Source organism: Plectropomus leopardus, chromosome 2 (assembly GCF_026936395.1).
Source record: "Plectropomus leopardus strain MGB_pleo_1.0 chromosome 2, ASM2693639v1, whole genome shotgun sequence".
Classification (NCBI taxonomy): domain Eukaryota; kingdom Metazoa; phylum Chordata; class Actinopteri; order Perciformes; family Serranidae; genus Plectropomus; species Plectropomus leopardus.
Window position 1 is genome coordinate 8,945,123 of NC_142177.1, and position 16,415 is coordinate 8,961,537.

General features: G+C 38.4%; 1 protein-coding gene across 1 annotated transcript; it reads left to right on the forward strand.

Moving 5' to 3' along the window:
* Positions 1-377: 377 nt before the first annotated feature.
* On the forward strand, positions 378-4,390 carry pdrg1 (p53 and DNA-damage regulated 1). Its single transcript, XM_042501564.2, has 5 exons — positions 378-801; positions 1,668-1,743; positions 1,940-2,014; positions 2,156-2,236; positions 3,937-4,390. Exons 1-5 carry the CDS (start codon positions 601-603, stop codon positions 4,017-4,019), a joined length of 516 nt encoding a protein of 171 aa, XP_042357498.2. The 5' UTR covers positions 378-600; the 3' UTR covers positions 4,020-4,390.
* Positions 4,391-16,415: the final 12,025 nt, after the last annotated feature.

Consider the following 16,415-nt stretch of genomic DNA (forward strand, 5'->3'; position numbering starts at 1 on the left):
GTTGTCAGCCAATCCCTGTGTTTCCCTCCTCCTGCCCATGTCCACCTGCTCCAGCTGCATCCTGTTCTACAGATTAGTTCCTCTGTATATAAACTTGTGTCTTTCTCTTGTCAGTTCATCTGTGTTTCGTTTCCTGCTGCATTCATTGTTGTATTTTTATAGCATGTTTGACATGTGGTGATAATACATGCGTTCGCTTTGTGTCACAATCAGTGTTGCTACAAATCACTGATGTATCCCAGCCTGTGAGAATAAAAGAAAAAGGAAAGAAAAATAAATAAATAAAATAAGAGATTTTTTTTTCTAATCTACTTCGCATGTTTTGTATTGAAAATGATTTTTTTTTTTTTAAATCATCCAAAAAATATAGTGGTATCATGATAAAAACCTGGCAATTCAAGGGTTAAAAATCTGAATATTAATGAATATTTGATATTTATTATTAGGATTGATGTTGGTTAAATGTGAAATATTTGAAGCTTGATTTTGAAAAGCGCATTTTGTGAGCAGAGGGATTTGATTGTGTTTAGTCTAAGGGTTAATAATAATAAAAAATGTGACCAAAAAAAGCTGCAGTGAAAGAAAAAGAAATACTGAAAGATGAGATGTATTGTTGGATGGGGGTCACGCGGACCAAGGGGAATTATAATTAAGCGGTACTTTCCGTTTCCTATAGTTGTTTCCAACCGGACGTATTTTTATAGCAACACAGCCACCATGGACGCTTCATCCCAGCGTGTTTTGGAGTATCTGACAGAAGTTGAGGAGGCAGCTGAGGATGTTCTCACCACTAAACAACAGGTAGCTAAATATTGACCTGGCGACAATAAGCTGTTGATAATGACACGCAAAGCTCGGACTGTAGGAGGACTAAAATATATCCCATAATGTAAATATCATTGTTGCGGAGGAGCTAGTTAGCTGTTAGCAGCTAGGCTAACTCACGGTTTAAACGGTGTTTATTTCTAGCTACATTTAGAGTTCATCGTCTTTATCTATAAATAAATATACCTTAACCCTAGGAACGTGGTTTGGCGGCTCTATGATGATATTAGCAGGACATAATATTACGAAATACACGGAACAATTGAGAAAAAAATATTGTACAACCCAATACAAAGCAGTAACAGTACCATAAATGTTTAGTTTTGCACGTAATACTAATACTTACTAACAGTTAACAGATCATGTTTCTAAAAAAATCATGTTATGTTTCATGTTAATCTCAATTATTTTTATGACGGGTCACAAAACAACATGCAATAAAATGCATTTAATCCACAAATGTCACATTTGACACAATGTTTATTAGGGGGATTTTTAACACAGGAGTGTTGTATTGTACTGTGATGAACAAAGCCTGAGTTTTTATTTAGACTCTCACTCAGTGTATTGCAATTGCAAACATTTTAAATAATACCACCTGGCAAAGCCCCCATGGCAGTAATGCAGGTATTTCGTCCCCTGTGAAGACTGTTGTATATTGCATATTTATTTTACAGAACTTTCATATAATAAAAACACAACTCTTGTCTGTGATTCTGGTCCTATTTTTCATATCAAGCCAACTGGTTGAAAATTTGAATGAGCTTGTTTTTGCTTTTTCACATTCCATAAAGAAAAAGCAAACTGATGTTGAGAACTAATGTCTTCTGTGGATGTTTCAGATAGTGGACTTGGACACAAAGAGAAACAGGAACAGAGAGGCACTAAGTGCACTGAAACATGACATGCCAGATGCAGGTGAGTGACCCTCCATGACAGGATGTTGTCAGAGAGGAGAAAAAAAGCTTCTGTGCATGCATACATTTCTCAGCGCAAGCATTCAAACAGTAATATCTTGGACTTATTGACTTTGGTCATGAAAACAAATATCCCTGTGAATATGCAAAAATATTTGTCATGCTGTTTGTTGACTAAACACTGTTGTCATGTGCAGAGAAAGTGAAGGTCTGCTTTGGAAATATGTTCATCAAATTTCCCAAATCGAAGACCAGAGATATGATTCAGAAAGGTAAAAGAAATCCATTTCATAAAATCCAAATTCATTGGATAGATTTCCACTATGCATTTAAATATATAAAGAGTTGTTGAACACATATAGCAGCCACATTTGAGATAATCCTGAACTCTGATCATTGTTTCCCACCTGCAGACCAAGAGCAGCTGGACAAGGAGATAAACGACCTTCGCAAAGGACTGAAGGCCAAAGTCAATCGTCTAAATGAGATGCAAGGTATGACGAGCTTTTCAGCTGTTCAGTTCGCCAGCTACAACATACGAATTTAAAGGATTAATTTGACACTTTGGTTAATACGCTTATTTGCTTCACGTTGAGAAGATCGAGGCTCTCGTGTGGATATTAAGAGCTTGTGTTCAGAAGGTCCTCATCAGCATTAAGACTAAAAGCAAAATTAAAGCTCACTGGTTACCTGTTGTTCCTGTTTATGTGTAATCTGTATACAAGCATAAGTTAAAACAACACTTTTTTGGTTTTATGAGGAGCTGCATTTTTTTTGCCAAACAGCAAGACACAGTGGCATACCAGAGTCTTGTTTTCACCATGAGGCAATCTGGAAGCCAGCAGAGATGCTGCACAGAGTTTCTCCTGCAAAGTATCTGTTTTTTGAAACATATCAGACCTTTTGGGTTTTGATACTTTTTTCAAAATATGGTGTCAGTTTCTTCTTGATACCCTGTTATAGTGTGTGCATGTTAGACAGTTAGTGCTGCCCGCCCCAAAAAACGTCAGTGCATGTAGTCATCATGTGTGAGTTTAGGATAATAAAGATTAAAAAAATTCAGTTCATGCACTTGTTTGTTAGATGATCGTTAGAGCTCAGTATGATTTTACAGAAATGTCACTGAGCAGCAGCCTGTTGGTCTTTGAGTGGCAAACAGCAGCTTTGAGACAAATGTTCTTTCAGTCTTGTTCAGTGAGTGTAGCTGTCAGGGGATCAGGCTGTCAGTCGCCTCCTGCAGCAGACAGCATGAGCAGTACCCGATGATAATGGTAAATGGGAAAAGTCGGGAATTTGTGAAAATCTGGATGTTCGACAGGCTGACTAGGTACATACTGGACACTAAAGAGTCATTCAAAAAAATGTGTTCATTTGCAGCACATTAGCTGATTTTGAGCTTAAATCAACATACAGGTATTGAAACAAAATCTAGAGCTTTTAATAGGCAGCAACTATCCTCTAAATAGCTTGTATTTGTCAGTCTCGATTAGTCAATCAATCAATCAGTCAGACTTTATTTATATAGCACTTTTAATGCAAACAAACTGTAACACAAAGTGTGAGGAAAGACCAGACAGGATAAAACCTATCAATAGAAAGATAAAAATAAATAAATAGGTAAATAAACACATAAATAAATAAGTAAATAAAATGATAGTAGTAATAATAAAAAAGGATCAGATTCCATTAAAAGCTAAACTACAAATGTAGGTCCTCTTGAGTTTGTTTTTAAAGTTATAAACCCCCTCTGCTGCCCTCAGGTATTCAGGGTTAAGGGGTGTTTATGGCTTTTTCCTTCGTATTCATTTGAAAATTTCTGAAACTTTTTACTTTAACTTTTTGCCCTTTTGGGCCTGTGAAAGCTGAGAAGATAGATAAGTAGAGAGCACCTGTTATGTGTCTGAAATATTTCTGCAATCACTCACACACTGGAAGAATGTCACCAGTAACTTCTGTTCGACTTCCCCTGAACGCTGATGTGTCTGTAAACTCTGAATGTCTCTCAGTGGTTTAGGGAGTGTCTGCAGCTCAATCATTACTTCTCAGGTAAAGCAGATGAAAAGGGGAAACCCTTCATTTCATTTCTATTTCAGCTGCTTATACGTGGTGAGTGATAAATCCTTAGGACTTGATGACAGCTGAATGTCCTCCCAGCAGTGTGAGCATGATGTGTCTTTTTCTTGTTTGTTTGCAGGCAAACCTGAGCTGATCGGCTACAATCTCTCTCCTCTGTCTACTGACGAAGTCAAAGCTATCAATAGCCTTTTAAAGAGGTGACATCAGATCAGCTGAATGTTTCTGAGAACAGAAGGACAAAGAGGACACGTTTACAAGATGCTGAAGAGCCTCAGTTGTGCAGACGCTACCATAACGTGCAAACTTCTGGATGATGTGATGACACGACATCAGCCCTGTGGATGCCTGACAGCAGGGGTGTAAATCACATCTTCGTCCACTGCCTTCAGGACATTTTTGACATTCTTGTCAAACATTGTATTCTTGGTCTTAAATCTACAGAAAGACAAAGTATATTTCGCCATTTCGTCTTTTCTCCCACGTGTTGAATTTCCACTTGAACATCTTGATGAGCTTTATAACAGCGTCTATTGAGAGGCTGTGGAATGAAAATAAAACCCCAGTTGTGAGAACCTGTGTTTTTCCTGAGTGATCTTTACAAATAAGATAAATGCAGAATGCTCTGTGAGATTAGACCCAACGACTATTTGACCTCCCGTCGAGTTTGAGTGGGATCTCAGGCTGTGTGGTTGTTGAGTAACCACGAGATGGCAGTGTAGTGCACGTGTACAACAGCAGGACGGAGCCTGCATTCACTCTGCTGCCTGTCCAACCCCACAACCAGTCCTCAGATACCCTGCTACTAATGCAGCACTGCTTTCTAACAGGCCGTGTGATGCACACTATGATTCATTCTCATAACTTTAAACTTTGAAGATGTCTGCTAAGTTTCCTATGCATGATATGAAATGTTTGTTTTCATCATGTGTAATCCTTTGAAACTTGAGCAAAGTGCCTTATTCCTTACAAAAATATGGGATGAAGGCAATGAGCAACAAAATCAGACCCGAAAATCAGCAAGAGATTAGTACAGAATAAAAGGAAATTACCTGGAAATTAGTTAAAAACAAACAACAAACAACAACAGGGAAAAAAACATGAAACAAACAAGTGAAAAAAAAAGAAATTAAAAGTGCCTGAAATGTATAATAACCTGTAAGGTCATTTTAAATATGTAATTATAATATTTATATGTATAGTTTTCTAAATATATTCAATTCTTGTGATTTGTAGAACACTTTTTTTCCCATGATTTTGAAAGAAATACCCATTTGCTCAGGGTTCAAAGAGTGAAATGGGTTGAGTTGTATTCCTTTTTTTCCTGTTTCTTTCCTTTTTCTTTATTATTTATTGACTTTGGAAATGCACTTGAAAGGCATCCTTAAGCAAGACAAGAAAGTTAGGCTCCAAAGGGTTAACTTTTTCTCAGGTTTTAAATTCATAAACCCAAAAATCAGACCTTAACTGCAATTCAATTAAAAATGCATTAAGTGAAAATGTGAAGTGTATTAAAAGTCTTCAAAATAACAAGATGGGAGGTAGGATTTTATGAATTTTTTTTTTTTTGACCCATTACTGTAAAATCACACAATAACTGGAAACTTTCTTTTTTAATAATATACCAAATGCCTTTTGCTTTAGTGTCAGACAAATTATGATAGTGGAACCAACAACTCTCACATTTTGTCTTTTGCAGAGGACCAACTGTCTGTTAGCTTTCACTGTGCCCCAGATGACACGGGGAACTACAAATTCAAACAAAAATTGTCTATTTTACCAAGATTAAACAGCATGGCTAAAAGTGGAAAGATTTTTAGACTCGACACAATAGGAATCCAGGCAGTGGAATCCCATATGCAGAGTGAGAAATATAAAATTTCAAAGAGATATTTCTCAGTAGTGTTTGACCCTCATCTTCAAAAAAAAGCATGTTTTATTTCAGAAAAAAAGTCCCTAACCTTAAATCTTTCATGGTATTCCAATGGCATCAAGAAACACTCAAACTTGCCTTAAGCTGTAGGAGCCCCGATTCTGCTTATTACACAGCTATTTACCAAATAAATCAATAATTTGAGACAAAATATTGATTTGAAAATGACTTTATTGCTTTTGAAAGGATTTTTTTCTGTTAAGTATTCATGAACAGAACAGCAACCATACTAACTGTTTCTCATAGCAGCTGTCTGCTACTGATAACTAACAGACTGTAGAACATCGTAATCGACCAATTAGCATTGAGTATTTAACAATGCGGAACATGAAATAAATGTATTCAGCATGTTCACAATTTTGGGTGTTTTGGGTTTTTTTGTACAGTGTAAGCTCACAGCTAAGTCACTATTCCTTCTCTATCAGTTTTTGTTTACTCTGTTTTGTTTTTTCTGACACTGAGACATACCAAACTTAATGAGCATGTAGTGTGAGAAATAAACCAGTGTGCTGTCCTGTGTATTGCCTGTAATTCCTCGGTCTAACATGTCCCAGACTGAGGAATGTCTTGTCACTGAGCATGAGAAGACATGGATAGCCTGAGGTGATGGGAGACAGGAACAACAGTCACATTGTAGGTATGATTGTTGGTGTGTGGTGGTTTTGTTTCACTCTCTCCTCAGACTTTGGTTGCGTGCCACCACTCTCAGACCTGGGACCAGCTCTGAGTGATGAATTTATGAGTCAAAGGATGGGAACCTGCTTATCACCTCTAATGTTAGACAATTATACCCAACGAGGCACGCAACAGCACTATGTTAAGATCATGACTCACTGACACACAGCATTTCTCCTCCACCTGTGGAACTACAAACTGATGATTGATTAGTCCATGTGTGCCTCCGCTAGATTACAATAGCTAATTTGTCACACCCGAAAGCAATAAAAATGAATCGATAAACTATGTATAATCATAGTAGCTTTGACAATGTAGCATGGAGATGTATCAATGTGCCTCATCTCTGTTGACATTAATCATAGATGAAGGACAGTCACCAGAATTTGTTATATATTATGAACATATCCGAGACTTAATTTTCAGACTCAATTTTTGAGAGAGAGAGAGAGAGAATTAAAATGGATCAGCTTTTATTACAAATATTCATAACTACAAGAACAGAGAGCTTTTCCTTGGCATGTTATCCTTTGTGTGTGTGTGTGTGTGTGTGTGTGTGTGTGTGTGTGTGTGTGTGTGGCTCTCGCTCCTTCCTGCTGCGAGACTGAATTGTATTATGACTTTCTAGAGAAAAGTTCTCATTTAGCTGTCATTCCAACCAGAGTAATGATTTACTGGAAGTTATTGGCTGTTTGTGCGTGCGTGCAGAACCTCAGAGTACGTGTTGCTGAAGAGCTGCAGAGCTAAAAGTGAAGTCAAATCTTGATGGAATGAGAAGAGGTATAAGTTTCACGTGTGCAGCAGAGATAATGTATTTTGACAGATTTGGATTGTGACTTTAGTTGTCAGTCAGAGGCGGTGTCAAGAAAGAAGGTTTGTTCAATATTGTATCTTAGAGTGTTATAGTCCTTGCTTTTCCCAATAAAGACTAATTCTCAGCAGTTCAAATAAGGTGTCGGTGCACCCAAGTAAGCAGCTCGATCCCATTCCCATGATAAACCAACAGGTAGTGTCAGTCCAGAACGTGGCCAGATGGATTAATCCAAATTAGACACCACTGGACAGTGTCAGGTCCAAATGCTGCCAGTAATGATGCAATGTAAGGAACACAAAGGTCACTTTAGGGCAGGTAGGAAGGTCCAGTGGATGGGTCCAACAAACCTCCGACTTTAACCCTGGAGGTCACTACGTGTTTTTTTTCTACACCTAACCATGTGCTCTTTTTGCCTAATTCTAGCCATCCGTGCATTTGTGGCATAAATCCTAAGCATGTGCATTTGTTGACTTCCCAGTGTTGGTTGCTATGTGCTTTTGTTGCCTAAACGTAATCTTGTTCTTTTGAATTTTAATCCCACCATCTGCTTTTGTTGACATTCCAGCATCTGTAGCGGTATCCTGAATGTCAACAGACACAGAAGGATCCCTTAGAGGTTTATATGTAGACACAGAGGTCCACTGACAAAGTGACAACTTGTGATGAGAGCTGGTTGAAATAATCAAAAATCTAGGCTGTTTTCAACTCACGCTCTGTCACACCAAGCCAATGCTTGGCTATTGATCAATGTTGGGCTTTTGGTCCTAGATTTCATTGGTGTGTCCCGCACCATTGGCCTTCGTTGATACTTGGCAGCTGTTTTTCAGCCGATTCAACATGTTTAATCAGCGTTGGAGACAGTCGAGAGGGAGTGAGATAAAAAAATAAATGAATAAAACTTGATGTATTTAAGATAAGTTAATTTTTTTAGCCACTGAGCTGTTATAACACATTGTCATCACACACTGTCACATATTGCCCCTTTGCACTGGACCCCTGCATCAACATATTATGCTCAAGTATCTTTCTGCATTTGATAGTGACGTTCTGGGATGTCAACAAAAGTACATGGTGGAATTGCGCTGCATGTTGTTATGTTTAGGCAACACAAACACATGGCAACCAAACATATGGAGGCCAATGCCAGAATGTCAACACAAGCTCATGCTGGCACTGATGTTTAGGTTTAGATGATGGAGGCACCTGGTAAGATGTAGAAAAAAAACCCATCACATTCAAATGGAGAGCAAACACTGGACTCCCACATGAAAATCCAGGGTTCAACCTGATGCTATCGAGCGGCGTATCATAAGGACGCTGAAATCACTGCAAAATCAGCAGTATATGATGACTTTGGGTGGAGGCCCCGCAAGGCCCGCAACTTTAATGTTTTGGTTAACACTCATAACTTGGCCTCCAGCATCTGTTTTTAGTGGAAAAAGTCCTGAGAAACTGTACACTACCTGCCTAGCACCAAACAACTGACCAGGTTAGTGATTAGCTGGTGGGTATAAATGAAGCATTTAGCTGCTAACACACCAGATATCTATCTGAAGAGTGGGTGGCAGCCAAAGCAGCGTTAAAGGGAGAGTTTTGAAGTTTCATATCTCAACTCTGAAAGAATAATCATGTTGCTTCCTGTCAGCCAGATATTTAAACTGGCAATTTTGGAAAGTTTTCATGGAGAACAGTTTTCTATCGATATACGACCTCATAATTTGTGCCATAGTTTTTGTCACAAGTCACTTTCAGACCCAACAGTTCTGGAGATTCCCTGAGAGGACTTGTCCACTGGGGAGCTACCCTGAGAACTACAGACCATCAAGGGCTTATTAATATCTGTTTGCATTCACACCACCAATAGGAGCACTGAAGTGAATTAGGTTGACTGGTGGTTGGTATAGCAATGTTACCTCTGCACTATGAAACTACATACTACATAACTGAACTACACTGTTGGGCCATTTGTACACGTTTTCTTCTATTTTGTATTGTTAGTGTAGTTGTTGATGTTGTTATGAGCTGTTGTTTGTGTGGTTGGTAACAGGTCTTTAAGAGTTGCAGTTGCAGTGCTATATTGGCTCATGTGTTTGACCATTCAATGTGCACTTACCTCAGTCAAGCTTCTTCTTGTTGTAGGAGAATACCTACTCTGAAGCAAGGGCGAGAGAAGTCCCTTAAAACAATGTTCAAGAACTATAATCAGACACAATATTTTAAAAAATCAAGTTCTTGGAACTATGAAAAAGTTCCTCCGGCCGGAACATGCTGATTGTGATTTGGATGATTTGATTGAATAAGAATTCTAAATTAGCAGACAAGGCTGGTTCATGTGTCAGAATAAGACTTGTTAGCCAGTGTAATCAGTTTCACACAGCAAGACGCTGAACTTGATCTTCATTCAAAGCCTCTTGTGTAATGAGCTTCTTGTCTTCGGGCCAGTGATTTCTTTGTGTGTGGTAGGGGCTGCACGTTCTTTGGCAACCCAGCAGGCTTTTGACAGCTGTGACAAAACCGCACTGCTTGAGTTACGTATAAATCAAAAAACAGTCCACAAGAGCCCCTCACTTCGACTTTTTATGACTTTTTAGTCTCTCTCTCTCTCTCTCTCCCCCTTTGCAGGAGGCTAAGTTCAGCCTATTGCTGACTAACCCTTCTGACCCTTTCCACAGTTTCTGACACATTTTGACAATCATGCTCACACTAAGCTTGAAATGGATGATGCAAGGATGTGTAATACAACACTTCTTGGCCAAACTGCTACGTCCACAGGATTCTGGCAACAAAGTGAGGAGAACCCAAACACAGATGGACCAGGCAGACAGGATGAGTTCAGGGGTTTATTAACAAAGTGAAGATATATCGGCCTACTGGTGTAAATATTAGGTCCAGATTGAAGTTAATGATAGTCCTTGGGCAAACAGGAAATGTGAGCAGGTGGATAAGAGAATGGTGACTCAGAAAGACTCAGACAAAAAGATGCTGATACCTACGCTTTCAGTCACCACCTTTGAAATGCATCTGCAGGATGGTCCTTACACTGTTTTTTCAACATCTTGCTCTCTTTTCCCATGTTGCCCCACTGTTGCTGGTGTCCTGGTTAGTTAAAAGGAATGGAAATTGTGTGCACGTAAGGCACAGATACACACAACAACAACAATAATAATAATAATAATAATAATAATAATAATAATAATAATAATGATAATAAACAGATTATTAAACAGAGTCTGTGGGAGAAAGTATATTTTTCTGCCTTCTTGTAGTGCTACTAATTGTATTTGCAATTATCCACTGCGCTTAACAAAACCAACCAACCAGAGCTGAGGATTCTCTAACCCAACTGTCAATAATGTCATTCATTGAACTGCATTCAAACTGTTTTCAACATAAGCCTCATCCCACTGTACAAAAAACCTGCTTACATCTGTCTTTTTAATGCCGTGAGAATGTGTATGATTGTTATTCACACCTGGGTCAGATGACTCTGTAGTAGACACAGGTTTTTATCGCCTCCAGCTACAATCGGCATTGATAAGCACACATCACCTGGAATGTGGTCATTTCCGCTCCTTAAACGGCAAGATGCAGTGATGCGCTATCACTAATTACTCTCCGTCTCCTCCTAAGCAGCACTAAAACACCGATCCAAATACATCTGCACATTGTAGATTGAAAGAGACTGAATAAGAAAGGAAGCTCCTGAAAAGTTTTCAAAGACCTCATTTCCTTCTGCTGTCTCCTGTTCACCCATTCTCTGGCCTGTCCGTAATGTTGCACTGACACACCGATGAAACAACCCAAATGCACACAAACACACACAAATGGACAGAAAGGCAGACTCATGTGCTCCTGTGGTGCACTGATGTCAATAAGCTGGCTGTCATCATTCTTTTATAGGTTCTATTTTTCTTTTTTTTTTTTTTACACAGCTGTTTTAGGTTCAGTCATCAAAGAACCCTGTTTTTTTTAACATAGTTCCTTGGTGACTGGATGCCATACTAAATGCAGCAATCAGCTGAAGGATAGTCATCGGATGTTTTGTTGGGTAAATCTTACTATAGAAATGAATTCTCTGTTACTGTTGTGCCAGCTAACCAAGGAGTGCCCATTCAGCCCACCATCTCGCCATCTGTGTAGCAGCATTAAGTCATACAACATTCAGAAAAATGTAGTGAAGTATTATAAATACAGGCTACTCCAATGCGCTATCCATACCTTTTCCTATGTAAACTAATCAAAATTCATACATATCCTGTTCAATGATGAGCAAATAATTTGTGTAAAACGCACGTTTGGGAAGACCACGATCTCGCGATCAATGCCCTGATAGGACTAAAGAGGGAAGTGCTGGGTGGTGGATGGGTGAACTTTGAGTCATTTTAAATTACATCATCACCATCTTTCTTTTCTAAAACCTAACCTCCGTAACTTTATGTTAATTGCGCAACTTAAGAATGGGTATGTAAGTGCCTTCTTGGATCATTAATTCGTAGGATATCACACAAACTTTTGTATGATGGTACATTGATCAATGATTGTCTTATTTTATTTAGTAGATCGCCTAAAATAAAATACTCAATAAAAGTACTAGTAACCTATTAATTAATCCTTCTAATACCCATGTCTGTTACATGCTAATGTTGAAACTGCTAATGCTACTGTACCTGCAATAAATAATATTACTGTATTCTCAGCAGAGGTGCTGACGAATACTGATGAAGGCCAGAGAGCTGAAGTCCCGTCCATGATTTATTAGGCCAACGTATGACCCCAATACTGCACTGTGAGATGGATCATACATGCAGCTGTTTAAAGGAAAGACTGTTCAGAGTTTGTGACCTCATGAGGTGTTCCTGAGTAGTTGTCAAACGCCTGCATGATTTCATTTTCTGGACCATGTTATTTAAGCTAAAAATATCTTTGTGGTATTGTGGTATATAGGTTATTATGGGGTCGAATGTTCATTTTAAATTAGATTTAAAATTTCAGCAACAGAAGCATCATTTTCGTCCGAGAATGCAGCGTGAAACTTTTAAAAGCAGCTTTTCAAACCATACCTACAGTTCTGTGTTAGCTCATGGGGGACAGTGGTTAGTTTCAGCAACATATGGGATGTGGTTTTCCTGAATATGTTAAGATAACATTTAGCATTCCACACGTTCAAAGCAGCTCAGTGGTAGAATTTATGATCACCTATTGACTTTGCATTGACTTCTATGTCCTGACCTCTTGCTCACCCTCCCTGCTCTGTGGAAAATCACAGCCAGACTCAAAGGTTTAAAAAAACAAATATACTGACACATAGAAAACACATTGCTTTAACACTTTGTTCAGGAGACTGCTGCATGCTAAACATGATAGTCTGACAGACAAAAAAATGTCTTTGGAGACCCAGAGCAATCATTTATCCAAACATACTGTAGAGTCCCAGTAGTCTCATCAGCATAAAACATAACTTTAAAAACATTCACAACTTGAGCATCACGCAGATTCAAACCACCAAATAAGGATCTGATGTGTTGATGTGAAGGCTTTGCACTTGTTGGAGGGCACATTTGACAAAACTGAGCAAAGTACTACATCTTAATATCAGTAAGGGAATTCAGTTTTGCTGTTGATTAATGAGTAAGTGATTGTATTTTTCAAGTAACTTGCCAAACACACACACAATATTTATATTGATAGACTGATGCATGACGATTACCCCTGAGACAAGTGACTATCTCCCATTTCTTTATGAGCATCTCTAACGCGATTTCCCTTGTTATCTTGTTTCCGGATCATGCTGGGAGGTTGTTGGCACACTCTGGCTGCCGCTTCCCCCTGTTTAAAGTTTTTTTGGTAACCTGACTTGTTTTCTTCCAGTCCAAAACTAAACTTGTTCTCACATTCATATTAGTTCTTTTTGTACCTAATGAGACATTTTCTTTTTACTCAAGCGATGTTGTTTTGTTTCAGCAGGAGTTAATTTGGCAGGGATACTCAACTTTCTTGGGGACCACTTTTGCAAAATGACAGGAGGCCTGGGGCCAGTTGCAGCAGGCTCATGTTTCCAGGATTTGGGGACATTTCTAGGATTTAAAGACATTTCTTGGATTTTTTTGACATTTTTAACATTTAAAGGATGTTTCTAGGATTTAAGGCTATTTCTTGGATTTTAGGACATTTCTCGGATTTTGGGACATTTCTCAGATTTTTGGATGTTTCTAGGATTAAAGAGTATTTCTAAGATTTTAGGACATTTCTCTGATTTTAGGACATTTCTCTGATTTTAGGACATTTTAGGATATTTCTAGGATTTTAGGATGTTTCTAAGATTTAACAACATTTCTAGGATTTTAGGACATTTCTAGAATTCTAAGCCAACTCTCAAATATTAGGATCTTTCTTGAATTTAAATAAGTTTCTAGGATTTTAGGACATATCTGGGATTTAAGGATATGTCTAAGATTTTTGGACACTTATAGCATTTAAGGACATTGGGATTTTAGGACAGTTCTTGAAATTTAGGTCATTAGGAGCTCAGATCTCTTTTGGGGAGTGCAGGGGATGCTATACTGGCACTTTTCTTTTGATAAACAAGCTCTATTTTGTTACTGTTTTTTGAACTCTGGCACCTTATGTATACTAAAAGCACAAAGACTATTCCAAGTGTTTATCTCTTTATTTATTTATTTTTTTTGTGAATTGGAAAGTGGTTAGGGGGCCACCCAGAACCTTTCGGGGGCCACATTTGTACTGTGGGCCAAAGTTGAGTATTGCTGCTAGGTAGGAAAATGTTTTATCCGATATGTTAAGATCATTATGTTTAGTGGGGAATATATATGCGATATGGGAATATAAACGCACCGATCACATGCTCACTATGCACTGACTGTTACAGTATGTGCAGACCTTTTGCTCAAACTGCCTGAAAATCACTGCCAGTCTTAAATGTAAAGAAAATAAATACACTGATACCTAAAGCACAGAGAACACATTCTTAAAGCTTTGCCCAGGAGACTGTGGCTTGCTACACAGTGTTGCACATTTGATGGTTTGGCAGAGTAATAAGTTCCTTTAGAAACCCAGAGAAGTCATTTGTCCAAACCACAGACTGTATGTAAAGATACAGTACAAAATACACAATATAATACAATATAACAGCTTCCCAAAAGTGAGGCCAAAATATTTTGATCATCCCTTGGTGGTTGGCTGCAATATGGCTTGTAAATCCCAGCCTACCCCCATGTAAGCAGATGAGACATTCCTGTTGAAAGGAAAAATTCCAAGTGAGATCTCTTCTTTGTCCAGCCTATGTCTCCTACACATAAATGAGCCCTTTTTTGTGGCTCCCTGTGTATTATTCTATGTCCCCTCTCTAAATTTGGATGTTTTTTTGAGTCCTTGAACACAGCGTAGGTGGAACTCTTCATAAGTTTTTTTTTTCTACTTTGCTTTGTTGAGTCACTGGGTGAATAATTTAGTCGATCCAATCAGCGCTGATCAGATCTGATTGATGTATGAGGAGCTGCTGCTGAAGAAGTGAGTGAACGCAAACTTAAAGATCCAGTGCAATGAACAGTTAACGTTCACTTTCACTGCGTCTGGCATTCTGCTGCTCCGTCTGTGCCCAGAGTATGCTCAGAAAATTCAACATGTGGCGCCAAATGTTGATACTGTGACACGTCACTACAAATAAATGAATGTGTGGGAAACCCTTAAATATATTCAAAATCAACATGCATTGATCATGTCATTCAATTGGTGAATTACGGTACTGTCACCTTTTAAATTATTGTCAATATATCATTGTTCATTTTCTTTAGGTATGACACCAGTAGGGGCGCTTTTTTAGGAAATGCTCCTGTGTGTGGCATTAGAGGGTAGGAATGAACTTAATTTGTCAGGGTTGGAGGATTTGTTGCTCTTTGTCACATTCAGCAAATGCAAAGTGGCTCAGACCGTGACACACAACGCTAGTCATTCATCTTTGTGCACAGAACAGGGGAAAGGCCAAACAGAAAGGCAGTGTGAGCAGGAAGAAATTTAGCTTCTGAAGGAGCACTGACTGAAGTGGGTGTATTCTGTGTTGGGCTTAAATATCAACGACCTTTCTCCAAAATCACTGACTCGTTGAGCTGTAATTGGAAAGCTGTGTGTGCCCGTGCAGGGTATAAAGCAAAAAAAAAAAAAAGCTGAATAAAAGAGGAGAAACAATGTGTCACAGACTTTGGTTGCGACCTGTATTATAAATGGATTTAACTCACGACAGCAGCAGGGGTCCGAATTACTTTATCACGACACAGAAATGCTGGCTGATTGAATGGAATGCATAATAAATTGGGTGTGTATCTCCTGGCAGAATGAAAATTGCATGGTGAATTTATGAAAATCCTAAAGCAAGGAAAAGGTCATAAAATCCATGGTGCTAACTGACATAACAACAAATCCTTGGTTGAGCCGGACCTCCTCTGTTTGACTTTGCTTTGAAAAATGCAGTCAAAACAACCAGGTAATAACTAGAACAAATTAGAGAGCAATAAACTCAACAGCATGAGGTCTGTCAAATTCACCTACCATGCACGGTCACACCGTTCTGGGTAGGAGAGAGCAGCTGGTTATTTTTCCTTGAAGCAAACTGAAGAAGTATTTTTTGGTAGTTGTTCAAAATTTACAGACAATAATCATTCTCTTTGTCTAACAGGATGCAAACTTAATTAAATTTGATGAAAACCATGACAAATAACTGAAGCAATAACCTCAAACTTTCCTGGAAATTATCATTCGAAAACAATCTACCCTGTAGCAAATTTAAAAAAATAAAATAAATAATAACCAAAGGAGTGTATTTGATGATCCTCTGACCTTGATATTGTAGCAATTCAGCTGGAGTTTAAGGTGACATATTTTGCAAAATCCACCATATCTTGCCTTTTTAACATAAGTAAGCTTCCCCAGTGTGTCTAAGAGTGACAAAAGACAATAAAAAAAAAAAGTAATAAAAAAACAACAAAACTAAATAAAACTAAACACAAACTCATTGCGTGAAAAAACGTGAATTTGAGGAGATGATATGGAGCAGGAAGGACTCAAGGAACAGGTCTGAAAAAGACAAACAAAAGGAAAGACCAATAGGGCACAGAAGTCAGGATGATGAATGGAGACAGACTTCAAAGACAATGTTTACAGCCTG